Source organism: Nerophis ophidion, linkage group LG10, assembly GCF_033978795.1.
Source record: "Nerophis ophidion isolate RoL-2023_Sa linkage group LG10, RoL_Noph_v1.0, whole genome shotgun sequence".
Lineage (NCBI taxonomy): Eukaryota > Metazoa > Chordata > Actinopteri > Syngnathiformes > Syngnathidae > Nerophis > Nerophis ophidion.
The window spans coordinates 72893291-72906704 of record NC_084620.1 but is presented as its reverse complement, the minus strand read 5'-3'; the positions used below and the strand labels follow the sequence as shown (position 1 = coordinate 72906704).

Here is a 13414-nt window from a genome sequence, read left to right as displayed (position 1 = left end):
TCCTGTATATACACACATATATACATATGCATGTATATATTTATATACATATATACGTATCCATCCATTTTCTACTGCTTGTCCTTTCGTGTGTGTGTGTATATGTATATATATATATATATATTTATATATGCATATACACACACACACGCATATATACACACACACATGCATATATGTGTGTATATATATATATATATATACACACATATATATATATGTGTATATATATATATATATATACACATATATGCATGTATATATGTGTATATATATATATATATATATATATATATATATATAATTTATTCTTCATAATAAACTATGTCTGTAGTAGTCGAGCTACACAATGTAAAATGGTGCATCCATCCTCACACAAACACCAACAGATGTACACACACATATACATATACAGTGTACAGCATATACAGTCATCAGTTGATTGGATGGGACCTACTTCTGTTACACAGGCTCAAGTTCAGGTCAGCCATAATGCAGAGAACACGTGTACTTGTCTTACAGGACAAAGTTAGCTTTACAGCCGGTTTGGATCAGTTGTCCAGGGTGCAGGCATGTTTTTGCTGATGGTCATTAATCAACTTGCAGCATGAGGACAGGGGGGCGGGGCTTATTTGGCCATACCACACCATTTCAGGGAATAACTGTGCAACCCCAAAACACTCAGAGAAAAAAACTACTCATGTTTTTGCTGATGGTCATTAATCAACTTGCAGCATGAGGGCAGGGGGGCGGGGCATATTTGGCCATACCACACCATTTCAGGGAATAACTGTGCAACCCCAAAACACTCAGAGAAAAAAAACTACTCGTCCAGGCAAAGGTTCATCTAAATAAAAATCATTTATTTTTCATTAATATTATTATCATTCTAGCTAGAGAGAGTCCACCATGCCACTTTCAAAACTGGAGTAGTGCTAAGACGTTTGTCTGTCAGAGTAAATGATGGCAAGGAGGGCAGACAGACAGATGGATGAACATGTCTATAGGTTGGGGGGGCTGGTGGTGGCGGCTTGTACAGGGTCACACTCCTGTCCATCTTCCATGCTGATGCAAACAAAGAGGGGGGAGGGGCGATATAAAGGGAGGATGGGGCATCGGGGGGTGGGACGGGACTTTAATTGTCTTTAACAGTAGTTTGTCCTTGTACATGAGACTTGGAGGAAATAGACCATCTGAGAGGGTGAGGGGGAAGGACCAGCTTCAAGCTCATTGGTCAGGCTGCTGGACAGGACACCAGAACAAGCCAATCACAGACTGATACAGAGGAGGAGGGGGGGATGTATACCTGCCTGCATGTGTATGCTTGTGTGTTTATGTGTGTGTCTCCATGTGTGTGTAACTGGTTTGAGTTACTTTGATCCACTGTCACTGTACACTTGTCAAAGTTACTGTCACAACCGCGGACAAAGTTGAGGTAACAAACATCATTCTTCTTTCCACTTTCTGCAGAGAGAGGAGAGTAGGTAGTATTAGAGAACATGTTGCATTTTACACAGAACCACACACATTCGGGGTGATTTATAAAGAGATAACTAGCCTCTTCCTGCTCTGTCACTGGTAAGAATTAGGCATGTCTCAATACAACTTTTACATTTCCGATTCAATAAGTATATTGGAACCTTGAGTGTTGGCCAATACCAATATTATCCAATAAGATATCAGCAGAAATCATAGTACATAGTTTTATTTTGTACTTGGAAGGTTAGAAAAGACTTGATCAAGTGAAATTACTCAGAACAATAGTAGATATGAAAACACTAACCTTACGACAGATTTATGCTTTTAAAGTGGAGAGTTACTTTGGGTTTTGGCAACACCTAGTGGTCAGAATAATTTATTAAATTAAGAGAAAGACACAGTAAGTTGAATGATGCGGACACATTTGATACTGTATACATTCTAATACACTTCTGCCTTGGAGAATCTGTAATGTCTAAGTAATATGCAACTATAGTTTTTTGATACGTGTTTATATTTGCAAATTGCGTGTTTGAGACTGCGATATTGCTCAATTAAGGACATGTACCGGTAATATATATGTCTAGCTTGTGGACTATTGTGTGCTTAGCTGTTGTGTACAGTAGCTGCTAGCTCCTAGTAGACTATCGTCTAAACATACAAAAAGACCCCCATGGCTTGCTGTGTTAGTGCTGGGTTGGTGAACAGTCATATTGAGATCAAATCCTGACTGGTCATGTATCAGGAGTATATGCTAATTTACAAAGCATTTGCTTTAGTACAAAAATGCATCAAATTAAATTCAAGTTTGATTTAGAAAGCATAGAAATCGCTGTAACATGAATAAAAATTAAAGTTTCGGACTCCAATTTAGCCAGGGGCACATGTAGAAAAAGATTTTGATCTTACATGCAATGGAAGTGAATAAAGGTTACATCATTTTTTTTTTTACTCAAAAATAAATTGCTGCCATTTTACATTGTACATGTAATTTGTCAATCAAATATAAAAGCCTATATTGTGTGTGCTGTGTTCAGTGTAAATATGTATTTGGCTGAAGTAGCAGAAAATGAACTCAACTATGTACGGGTGTATTAGCATTCACACAAAAAACAATGTAGCAATTTGATATACCAACTGTGCTGAACAGGGCTCTTATTTGGTTTGGTTTCCCATCATTGTTTTACATTCTATTTGCACTAAAGGACCATATTCTATTCTATTTTTCTATTTATACTATTCTATAGATTATATATTCCTATTAGCATATGCTATTTATAACTTACTTTATTTAAGACCTATTCCATCTCTACATATATCGTACTTGTGGAACTCAATGGCCTAAATCTGGGTATTAAATTGCATGCCATCTTATGTGTCTCATGTGATGCTGTTATGACAATAAAGTTCCTTGAATCCTAAAATATTTTATCATTTTGTCTTAGCATCATAATATGAATTAAATATTTCTATGAGTTTAGGTTTGCAAGATATGGCGCCGACTTTATGTGTATGCGTTGCTCCACTTTGGACATCCATCCATCCATTTTCTACCGCTTGTCCCTTTGAGGGTCGCGGGAGCCTATCTCAGCTGCATTCGGGCAATTTATCAAAAAATAATGCAGCTCTTCATCACATACTGTGTGTTGAGTAAATCGTTACCATAAAAACTTATTTGTCTTAGCACAGCATATGTTAGTGTGCAAAGTGTCAGGGTTTGTACGTAAAGTTACTCTTATTTGTTGTGTTGTCGTTTATTAAAACGCTAATTTAATTCTGAAAAATAATTATTATCATTATAACCTTAATATTTCCATGGTGTTAATATCAGCATATTGTTAAACTATTTTTTTAAATATCTGTCTGGAAATAAGAGTAATTCAGGAAAGCTGCATCCTTAAATTAGACAGGTTTTACTAAATGTATACACTTACACATTCTATAGTTTTAAGAGATGGATATGATATATTAATATAATTTGGATACGTTGCCCAAGATGTTGTTTTTAATTGTTACCTCCGTTTCATCGAGCTGTGTTGTTGCCACTGGAAACCATGTTGTTGTCAGAGTTTGACAGAGACTGTTCCTTGACTACAGGGTCTGCAGGAAGGGAGAGAGGTTGTATTAGTGCACTCCATAACTGATGTGCAGCTCATAAAAAAATAATACAAAGTTGAAAATAAAAATAAAGATTAAGTTCCGCTTCCACTGGTGGTCCCAAAGTCCACACACTAAATGCTACTAACAGAAGTAAGGATGCTCCATGGCTTCTGTGGCGGTCAGTCTCTGTTGGTGGTCGTAACGTAGAAGCTTGTCCAGCAGGTCCAGGGCCTCAGGACTCACCAAGTGCTGGTTCTCTGTCTGCACAAACTGCTCCCAGCGCTTTCTGCTCTGTCTGAAAATATAAACAGGAACAAAGCCTTAACAGTGAACTGTCCTTCTAAATTGGTTACGTCACATTTTGATTAGCTCACCAAAAGAGTCAAAGATAACTAATTATATGTCCTCTCCCATTTGTCTTTTTCACACTGTTCAATTCAGAAAATCCATCTATCCATCCATTTTCTATCGCTTGTCCCTTACAGGGGCCAAGGTGGGTGGTGTAGCCTATCTCAGCTGCATTCGGGCGTAAGGGGGGGGTACACCCAGGTACACACATGCCACGTCATCGCAGGGCCAACACAGATAGACAGACAACATTCACAGTCACATTCACACACTAAGGACAATTTAGTGTTGCCACTAAATTGGAGGGGGGAGAAAGCCGGAGTAGCCGCAGGGAATCCACGCAGTCACAGGGAAAACATGCAAACTCCACACAGAATCGATCAGAGTCCAGAATCAATCAATCTTCTTTTTTTATTTTTTTTATTATAGTTAACACGAACATTTCCAATAAGGTCAACTATAGTTTATTATTGCATGTATTGTCAAAGAAGCACCAACCCTGATCCAAGTAGGACACCCCTGTGCTAAAATTGATTTAAAAAAACTAGGTAATTCCACCAACTTACAGCAGATGGCAGTAAAGCAAGCAATTAGATGGGCATCATTTACATTTGAACTAAAATCAGTGCCAAAGTTATACTTAAAAGGTGCTAGTGCTTTAACAGAGCCTGAAACAAAAAACAATATCTTGCTCTATTAAGTTTGACATACTAGTAATTTATATACTTCAATGATATCAATTAATTGATAAGTAATCAATAGAGAAAACACTCCAAAACAATTTGTCATACTTATTGTAGCAATACAGAACATAGAGCATTTGCAAAAAACAGCATGCTGATCATTTTGCGGGTTCGTGAATACAACCTCACTTTTTGTAACCATGCAAAATGTTGTCCGTTAGCGGTGTTATGATGGCTGTTATTGGTGTGTTAAGGTTAGCAATAAAGGTTAAAAGCGAACTTCACATTTTGGGGGAATTTTGTCCATCATTCATAAGGACACCAAATATTTATTTACCTTTTTTGTGTATTCTAAACATCAAAAAACTGCAAGAAGGCTTCTAAGAATGCAGGTAATCGGCATTCTATCTATTTTGAATATAAAGCCTTGTAAAAACCATCCAAAAACCTTTAACATCATTTTATATACTGTACATGCTGTATGTATGTAATGTTGGATGCCATTTAACATTTACAGTACTTTGCTTTGTTCTTTTGTGAACACACAAATATAAATAATTACAGACCAATTTCTTTATTATGCATTTTAGCCAAATTGTTTGAGAAAATCATCAGTAACCACCTAAATGTTTTTTTTTAGAACTGAACATTATATTACCTCCGTTTCAATCAGGTTTTAAAAAAAACAACATAGTACTGCTATAGCTGCACTTCAGCTCCTAAATGATTTAATCAAGGCTCTAAAGGACAAGAAATATTGTGTTGCTCTATTTATTGATTCGTCAAAAGTATTTGACACAGTAAACCACAGTCTGTTAATCCAAGTCCTTCATCCCATTGGATTGTCTAAAAATGCAGCTGCTTGGTTTACAGACTATCTTTCCAGTAGAACACAATGTGGACAGATGGCTGGGACGACCTTTTCATTTCTGGACATTAACAAAAGACTTCCGCAAGGTTCAGTGCTGGGGCGTGTTTTATTTTCTATCTACATAAATAATCTTTGTAACAACTTGTCAATTACAATGTACCATTTATATGCAGGCGACAATGTTGGGGACGATGCGGCTCGGTTGGTAGAGCGGCCGTGCCATCAACCTGAGGTTTCCTGGTTCGATCCCCAGCTTTGTCCATACTAGTCACATCTGTTGTGTCCTTGAGCAACTTCTTGGCCAGGTCACCCTTGTGATCTCAATGGGTTTCTTATCTGGTTAAATAAAGGTTGTACTGCTCATTTTAAACACTATCACAATTAATTTCCTGGGTGCATTAATTTCACAGAGTGCAAAGCAAACATGTTATTTGATAAGTGCTAAACATTCCACATAAGAAGATAAAACAATCACTACAATGTCTGCTCTCTTGACGACTAATGGGATGTTTCTTTCTTGAGCTACTTATTTTAGAACAATCCTCTCTCCTCCGATAAAAATATGCTTCCTAGCGATGTTGCTATGGTCTTACGCTGCGTTACATTTGATAAGAGCCATATATGACAACTGTCAAGAGATTTTCATAGTTGATCGACTTCTCGAATTGGTGCCACAACCTTCTACTTTCCAAGCAAGCTTGTAGCTGGCCACACGCCAGTGGTCGGAGGAGGACTAAAAGCAAAAATTATTTCCGCAGTGTTAGCTTTTACAACAATGTCGCGATGAGGTGGCGACTTGTCCAGGGTGTACAACGCCTTCCGCCCGAATGCAACTGAGATAGGCTCCAGCAACCCCCCGCGACCACAAAAGGGACAAGCGGTAAAAAATGGATGGATGGGTGGATGTGGCTACAGCTAGGTGTATATGCAAGTCACAACATGTAAACAGAGCGTTGTTTTTTTATAGCTTTTTCTTTACGGGCAATATAAGTATATCCGCATTTGCTGCATTTTTCGCTGCCTTTTGCTAACATTTTTTTAAAGTATAGAATGCACAAAAATAGAAAGAAATGCATGTTCTTGTCTCACACGAGAATTGTGAACGATGTGCAAAGTTTCCAAGAGTGCAGTTCCCTTTTAAAAGGAGTGTCAAACTCTTCTTTTGTCATGATGTTACATTACTTTCAAGATGTTATTTGCACGAAGCGAAGTCTGCATTAATTTCACACTGAAATAAAGCAGCGGTAGCTTCTTTTTTTCTTCTCGTTTTTGTTTAACGGCGTAAAAAAAAAAAAAAAAGCTTTTTTATTCTTACAGATTTTTGACATGCAAATTGGACGGAATAGTTTGCAATAAAGTTGACAAACGACACATTGTTGTGCCTCCGTTACGATGTTAAATTACTTGCACGTTTAAGCATTTGTTGCAGGTGGCTGCACCGATAGTAACTTTTTAAAAAATATGGTAAGTTGCTTGCAATGACACCGGGTTTCAATAGCCATCCTTAATTTTCATGCAAGTAAACCAAGTTGGAGTTTTTCTTTTAAATTATGTAAAAACATAAATAAAAATAAAACAAGTCTGTGCTCAAGTTGGCACCAAAATGTAGCACCTCAAAATAGTAATGTAGTGTAATGAGTTTATGAGTCACTTATGACATATTTAATGTCAATCCACTGAGCTGGGTGACTCGTAGTAAGAACTGCAAGGCTGGACTTACTGTCCGAGCAGATCCTTGAAGCGTGGATCCAGTTCGATGTGGTATTTACGCAGGTAGCCAAACAGCTCGTCTGTCCCCAGGACTTTGGCAATTCGCACCAGCTGCAGAACACCCCAGGGTTTAAACTTGTGAACCACTTAGATATGAACAAACTAACCGATGCAATAATTGCAATGCCACATGATGTTATTACCTGGTCGTAGTTGTCTTGCCCATGGAAGAAGGGCTCTTTCTGGAAGATCATACTGGCAAGCATACAGCCTAAGCTCCACATGTCTAAACTGTAATCATACATCTGAAACACAAAATCACCAAACAGCGCTGCTAAAAAGGACACACAAAGATTCTGTGTCTATTAGTCCATGTGCAGAAGTATCATTTTACAAATGGAGATAACTACATATCTATTCAAAAACTCCTGTGCTGGGACACAAGCGTGTGTGTGTGCGTTACCTGGTAGTCCACCAGGAGCTCGGGGCCTTTGAAGTATCGCGACGCCACTCTGACATTGTACTCCTGGGAAGGGTGGTAGAACTCAGCCAAACCCCAATCTATTAAGCGAAGCTATAGAAACAAAATAATTCTTATAATCTCAATAAAATCCACACTGAAACATGTAAAATATAAATTTAATTTAATATTATTTTATCAGTTTTATATTTATGTGAGCTGCACGGCTCATCATTACCACTGCTGCATTCACTATAGCTCTGTTGGCAACTTTGTCTAAAGACATGCACTGTAACGCCTGGTGTAGTAATGTTGTAATAGTCACCACCAAAAAGAGGTAGAAAAGAAATTACATATGCTGTTATTTTAAGACTCTTCCTCCCACACTTTTCACACGGTGGTCTGTGAAAGCATGTGTCAGTGCATCACTAACAGCCCTCAATACTCGAGGCAGAATATTTTCGAAAGTGGAAAGACACCCAATTTTTTTTTTTTCTTTTACATTTTAACATTCCTGCATCTATTCTGTAAAAACATTGTCTCGTCATTTCACAATACATTTCTGAACTAAGACTGAGGGAAAATGAACCACATTTTGCAGATGAACAAATCATCAAAATCCAAAAAGCACAATAACCATAAGATGTCAGAGAAAGGCTTATAAATGGAGCTTCAGGTTGTAATGTGTAGTGAAATCAATTGGAGATGTTGTACCACACATCCCTTTTGACTGAGGGTCCCAGTCTGTGCAGCGATTATCTGGTTATTCCAACAGAGCGATGCTGCAACATCCCCACATTCAGCCCCCAAATGATGCCAGACGCTTCAACCTGAAGCCTTTCTCCCACTAATTCTGGCTTATGGTTACTGGGTTGCAGCCTGAATTAGGGTCAAGGATTGGCCCAACCAAGCCTGTCAGATCCTCTGGCTTGGTGCAGATAAGATGTATTTAGGTTTACCAGTTGATCTTTCAAGAAATTCGAAATAACTTGTCTTGCTGTTTTCAACATTGGCAGCAAGTGTTGCAAAGATGTCTTTTTTTTTTTACAGTCAGTGTTTCCATTATATTCCCGCCAAAAAATGTTTTTTTCTATACTTTGTGCAACAAGAATGGAAAGATAATTTGCGTTTTAGATTTGAGCAACAGGTTTCCTAATTCGCAAGCACAAACAGATAACTTTAGTTAGCCTGTAAATGGGCTCATCCACTGTATACTGAACAAAAATATTCATGCAACACTTTTGTATTTGCCCCCATTTTTCATGAGTTGGACTCAAAGACCTAACTAAAACTTTTACTAGTGAAGTGAATTATATTTATAAAGCGCTTTACATATAGGAACGCATTATGTAATTTTTTTAAAGCTTCATTTAAATCAGTGTGGTTGGCACTGGGAGCAGGTGGGTAGAGTGTCTTGCCCAAAGACACAACGGCTGTGACTAGGATGGCGGTAGCGGGAATCGAACCCGGAACCCTCAAGTTGCTGGCACGGCCGCTATACCAACCGAGGTACGCCGCCCCACACTAAAGACCGTTTTCTCCCAAATATTGTTCCCAAATCTGTCTAAATATGTGTTAGTGAGCACGTCTTCTTTGCCAAGATAATCCATCCGACCTCACAGGTGTGGCAAATCAAGACGCTGATTTAACAGCATGATTATTGCACAGGTGTTCCTGAAGTTGCCCATAATAAAAGGCCACTGTGAAATGCGCAGTTTTGCTTTATTGGGGGTCTGGTGGGGTCAGAAAAGCTGTCAGTATTTGGTGTGACCACCATTTGCCTCATGTAGTGCAACACATCTCCTTTGCGTAGAGTTGATCAGGTTGATGATTGTGGCCTGTTAAATGTTGGTCCACTCCTCTTTAATGGCTCTGCAAAGTTGCTGGATATTGGCAGGGACTGGAACACGCTGTCATATACGCCAATCCACAGCATCCCAAACATGCTCAATAGGTGACATGTCCGGTGAGTTGTTGGTCATGTAAGAACAGGGATGTTTTCAGCTTCCAGAAATTGCATACAGACTCTTGCAACAGGCTTCACGGTGGAAGGGGGGGTTAGTGCGTCTGCCTCACTGCCGAAGATCCTGCAGTCCTGGGTTCAATCTCAGGCTCGGGATCTTTCAGTTTGGAGTTTGCATGTTCTCCCCGTGAATGCGTGGGTTCCCTCCGGGTACTCCAGCTTCCTCCCACTTCCAAAAGACATGCACGTGGGGATAGGTTGATTGGCAACACTAAATTGGCCCTTGTGTGTGGATGTGAGTGTGAATGTCTGTCTATCTGTGTTGGCCCTGCGATGAAGTGGCACTTTTCCAGGGTGTACCCCGCCTTCCGCCCGATTGTAGCTGAGATAGGGGCAAGCGCCCCCCGCGACCCCAAAAGGGAATAAGCGGTAGAAAATGGATGGATGGATGGATTCTTGCAACATGGGGCTGTGCATTGTCATACTCCAACATGAAGTGATGGTCTCGGGTGAATGGCATAGCAATGGACCCCTGGATCTTGTCAAGATATCGCTGTGCATTCAAAATGCCATCAATAAAATGCACTTCCGTTTGTTGTCCGTAACATACTACAGCCCATACCATAATCCCACCCTCACCGTTGGCCACTCGATTCAGAACGTAGACATCAGCGAACCGCTATCTCACACGACACTCCGCACACTGTCTGCCCTGAACAGTGAAAATTGGGATTCATCCATGAAAAGCACACCTACCCAACGTGTCAGACGCCATCGAATGTGAGCATTTGCCCACTCAAGACGGTTAATATGACGAACTGCAGTCAGATCAAGACCCCGATGAGGACGACAAGCATGCTGATGAGCTTCCTTGAAACGGTTTCTTACAGTTTTGGCACAAATTATTTGGTTATTCAAACCAATTGTTGCAGCAGCTGTGCGAGTGGCTGGTCTCACATGATCATGGAGGTGCTGGATGTGGAAGTCCTGGGCTGGTGTGGTTACACGTGGTCTGCGGTTGTAAGGCTGGTTGGATGTACTGCCAAATTTTCTGATATGCCTTTGGAGACGATTTATGGTAGAAAAACGAACATTCAATTCACAGGCAAGTGGATATTTCTGCAGTCAGCATGCCAACCGCACACTCCCTCAAAACTTGCGACATCTGTGGCATTGTGCTGTGTGATAAAACTGCAAATTTCAGCAGGGCCTTTTACAGTGGGCAGTCTAAGGCACACCTGTGCCATAATCATGCTGTTTAATCAGAATCTTGAGATATCAAGATTCTTTATATTTGTGAGGTAGGAGGGAGTATCCTGGCAAAAAAGAAATAGATAGATAGATAGATAGATAGATAGATAGATAGATAGTACTTTATTGGTTTCTTCAGGAAAATTAAAATTAAATTAAAATGCTCACTAACACAGATTTAGACAGATTTGTGAGCGATGTTTGAGAGGAACAGGTACTTTGTGTATATATTAAGACGTTTACAACTTTGTGTTTAACTCATGAAAAATGGAAGCAAAAACCAAAGTGGTGCGTTTATATTTTTGTTCACTGTATGTTAGTATTAAGATAGCAGCATGACAGCCAATTATTATTCTGTATGTATGCATTGATTTTTTTCAATCTATACACAAATTTGGGCGGCAACTAATATAATTGGCCGCTTCCGGTCACTCTTGCTCATAAACGTTGTATAAACACATTATAATGGGACTGTCTGTGAATGTAGATTTTGTTACAACCCTTTGCAACAGGTGGCAGTATATTGTCCGCTTCTTAACACTTTACTGTATAAACACCACAGTCTGCCAGAGAATAAGAAGACAGAGCAGAAGCCAACTTTGCAACTTTGTATTTAGCGAGTAATCAAGTACTTTTTTTTCTTTCAAAAAAAGCGATGAGTGATCAACTTTTGGGGGGAAATTGGAACACTTTTATTTCCCCCCCCCCTCGTCTTACGATTTTATTCATTGTAGAAGCAGTCCTATTGGAATATGACTGTATAAACTAGAAAAGACACAAATCCGCAAATGTATAACTCTGCCTATTCATTGTATTCAGTCAGTCAGCTGACCTCATTTTTGGGCGACCTGACCAGATCATGAGACTACCCCTACAGGCTTATACAGTAGACACTGGTCATTAGGGGTAAACTATATCCAACTCTCTTCTTACCTTGGTTTGTCCTCCATCACTCGGAATATGGTTACAATCTGGACTAATCAGAACGTATTACTTTTTCCACAACCCAATTGTCCAATATTTAAAATGGCTTCAATGAGTCATTTTCTTAAGGAAACAAGTTGTAAAATGTAAATCTCTTGAGTTCTCTTTGCATGTATGTGTGTGTGTGTACTTAATAAAACACTGCCCACCTTTCTCAACTGGTGGTCGATCATCACATTGTGGGGTTTGACGTCACGGTGCATGATTCCCATGCTGTGACAGTAGTCCAAAGCCTGGACACAGCATGACCATTATAAATTGATGGTGAAAATATGCTCATTAATGTATTTAAGATATATTAATGTAAACCAGGAAAAAAGTCTCACCTTCAGTAGTTCGTACATATAGAAACGGATGTCATAGTCTGTCAACTTCTGGTACAACTCCTGCAACAAAAAACATCTAGAAATGAAAAAAACGCATAACATGTAGCAACAGTAGAATAAGAGTTGATCAGTTTACCTTGAAGTCTGTGTTATTGATGCATTCGAAGACAAGTGCTGGAGTTCTTGACTGTGCAGACACCCAAGATAAGCAGGGAAGGGCAGAGAAACAAAATCGAGCCAAGACAATATAAATTCACAGTATAAAAAAGGAGCAAAACTTGATGATTTAACTTCTCAGATAAACAATGTCATATATAAAAATGTACAATATCAATGCTGATGTGCATTACAGGAGCAGTGTTCCCAACTTGGCGATCTGCCAATTCTACAATCCTCTCGGCGACCTTTTTTGCCAACAGCTACGAGCGACAAATCTGCGATTTTTTCCAGTGTTATTGGAGCCTTTTCCGTGTAATGGAGACTGAGGTGAAAGCAGGCAGCAGTTATTGTACTAGACGAGTAATGACTAATGCTGCTGTTGCTGCTGTTACTGTGGGCCGCGCGAGCAGAGCAAAGAACCTTACAGGGCACTAATTGCAGCCTTTTGCGCATGCGCAAATCATTTGTCGCCTGGAATTTAATGGGAAGTCAGAATTTCCAAGTTCCGAGCCAAAAGTTTTGACTAGAAATTTTAAATGTCAATGTTTCTTTACTGTCCCACTGAAATAAATCCCTGAATTGTATTTTTTTTACTGTAGACAGTCTAAGTCAGTTAATCACCTCATCTGTGACAAAAGCTGTAAATCTAGCTAGCTAGCTCATCATGTCAGTGCAGTGGAGAGACCCACACACCTTAGGACTGCAAATGAAATGAGCATGTGCAAAGCTGCCACTTTTTCGCCTTGGTTTACAGTGCGAGATGTAAATTTAAATATTATTCACTGTCATGTTATGCTAATATAAATCACTGCAACCTCCCAATTCCATTGTTCATGTTAATAGGCCAGTCATAGATTTGGTTTGTTAGTGAACAACACACCATTCTTTAAATCACATTTCAAACATTTAACAATATGGGACAACATTGATTTTAAAAAAACAGCTAAGAGTCAAAAGAAAAAAGTTAATTTGTAGTTGTAATCATACCAATATATTTTTTAAACTCACTTTTGCATTTCTCGTACAGCGTCCATTGCAATTAATTATGCAAATTAGGTGATAATTAGCAACTTCTAGCTC

General features: G+C 39.2%; 1 protein-coding gene across 1 annotated transcript; it reads right to left on the bottom strand.

Moving 5' to 3' along the window:
- Positions 1 to 842: 842 nt before the first annotated feature.
- On the bottom strand, positions 843 to 12397 carry LOC133561267 (casein kinase II subunit alpha'-like). Its single transcript, XM_061914626.1, has 9 exons — positions 12312 to 12397; positions 12176 to 12235; positions 11999 to 12082; positions 7655 to 7765; positions 7395 to 7496; positions 7202 to 7302; positions 3726 to 3874; positions 3496 to 3579; positions 843 to 1464 (listed from the first exon to the last, which is right to left on the bottom strand). Exons 2-8 carry the CDS (start codon positions 12191 to 12193, stop codon positions 3503 to 3505), a joined length of 642 nt encoding a protein of 213 aa, XP_061770610.1. The 5' UTR covers positions 12194 to 12235; positions 12312 to 12397; the 3' UTR covers positions 843 to 1464; positions 3496 to 3502.
- Between the last annotated feature and the right edge of the window lie 1017 nt (positions 12398 to 13414).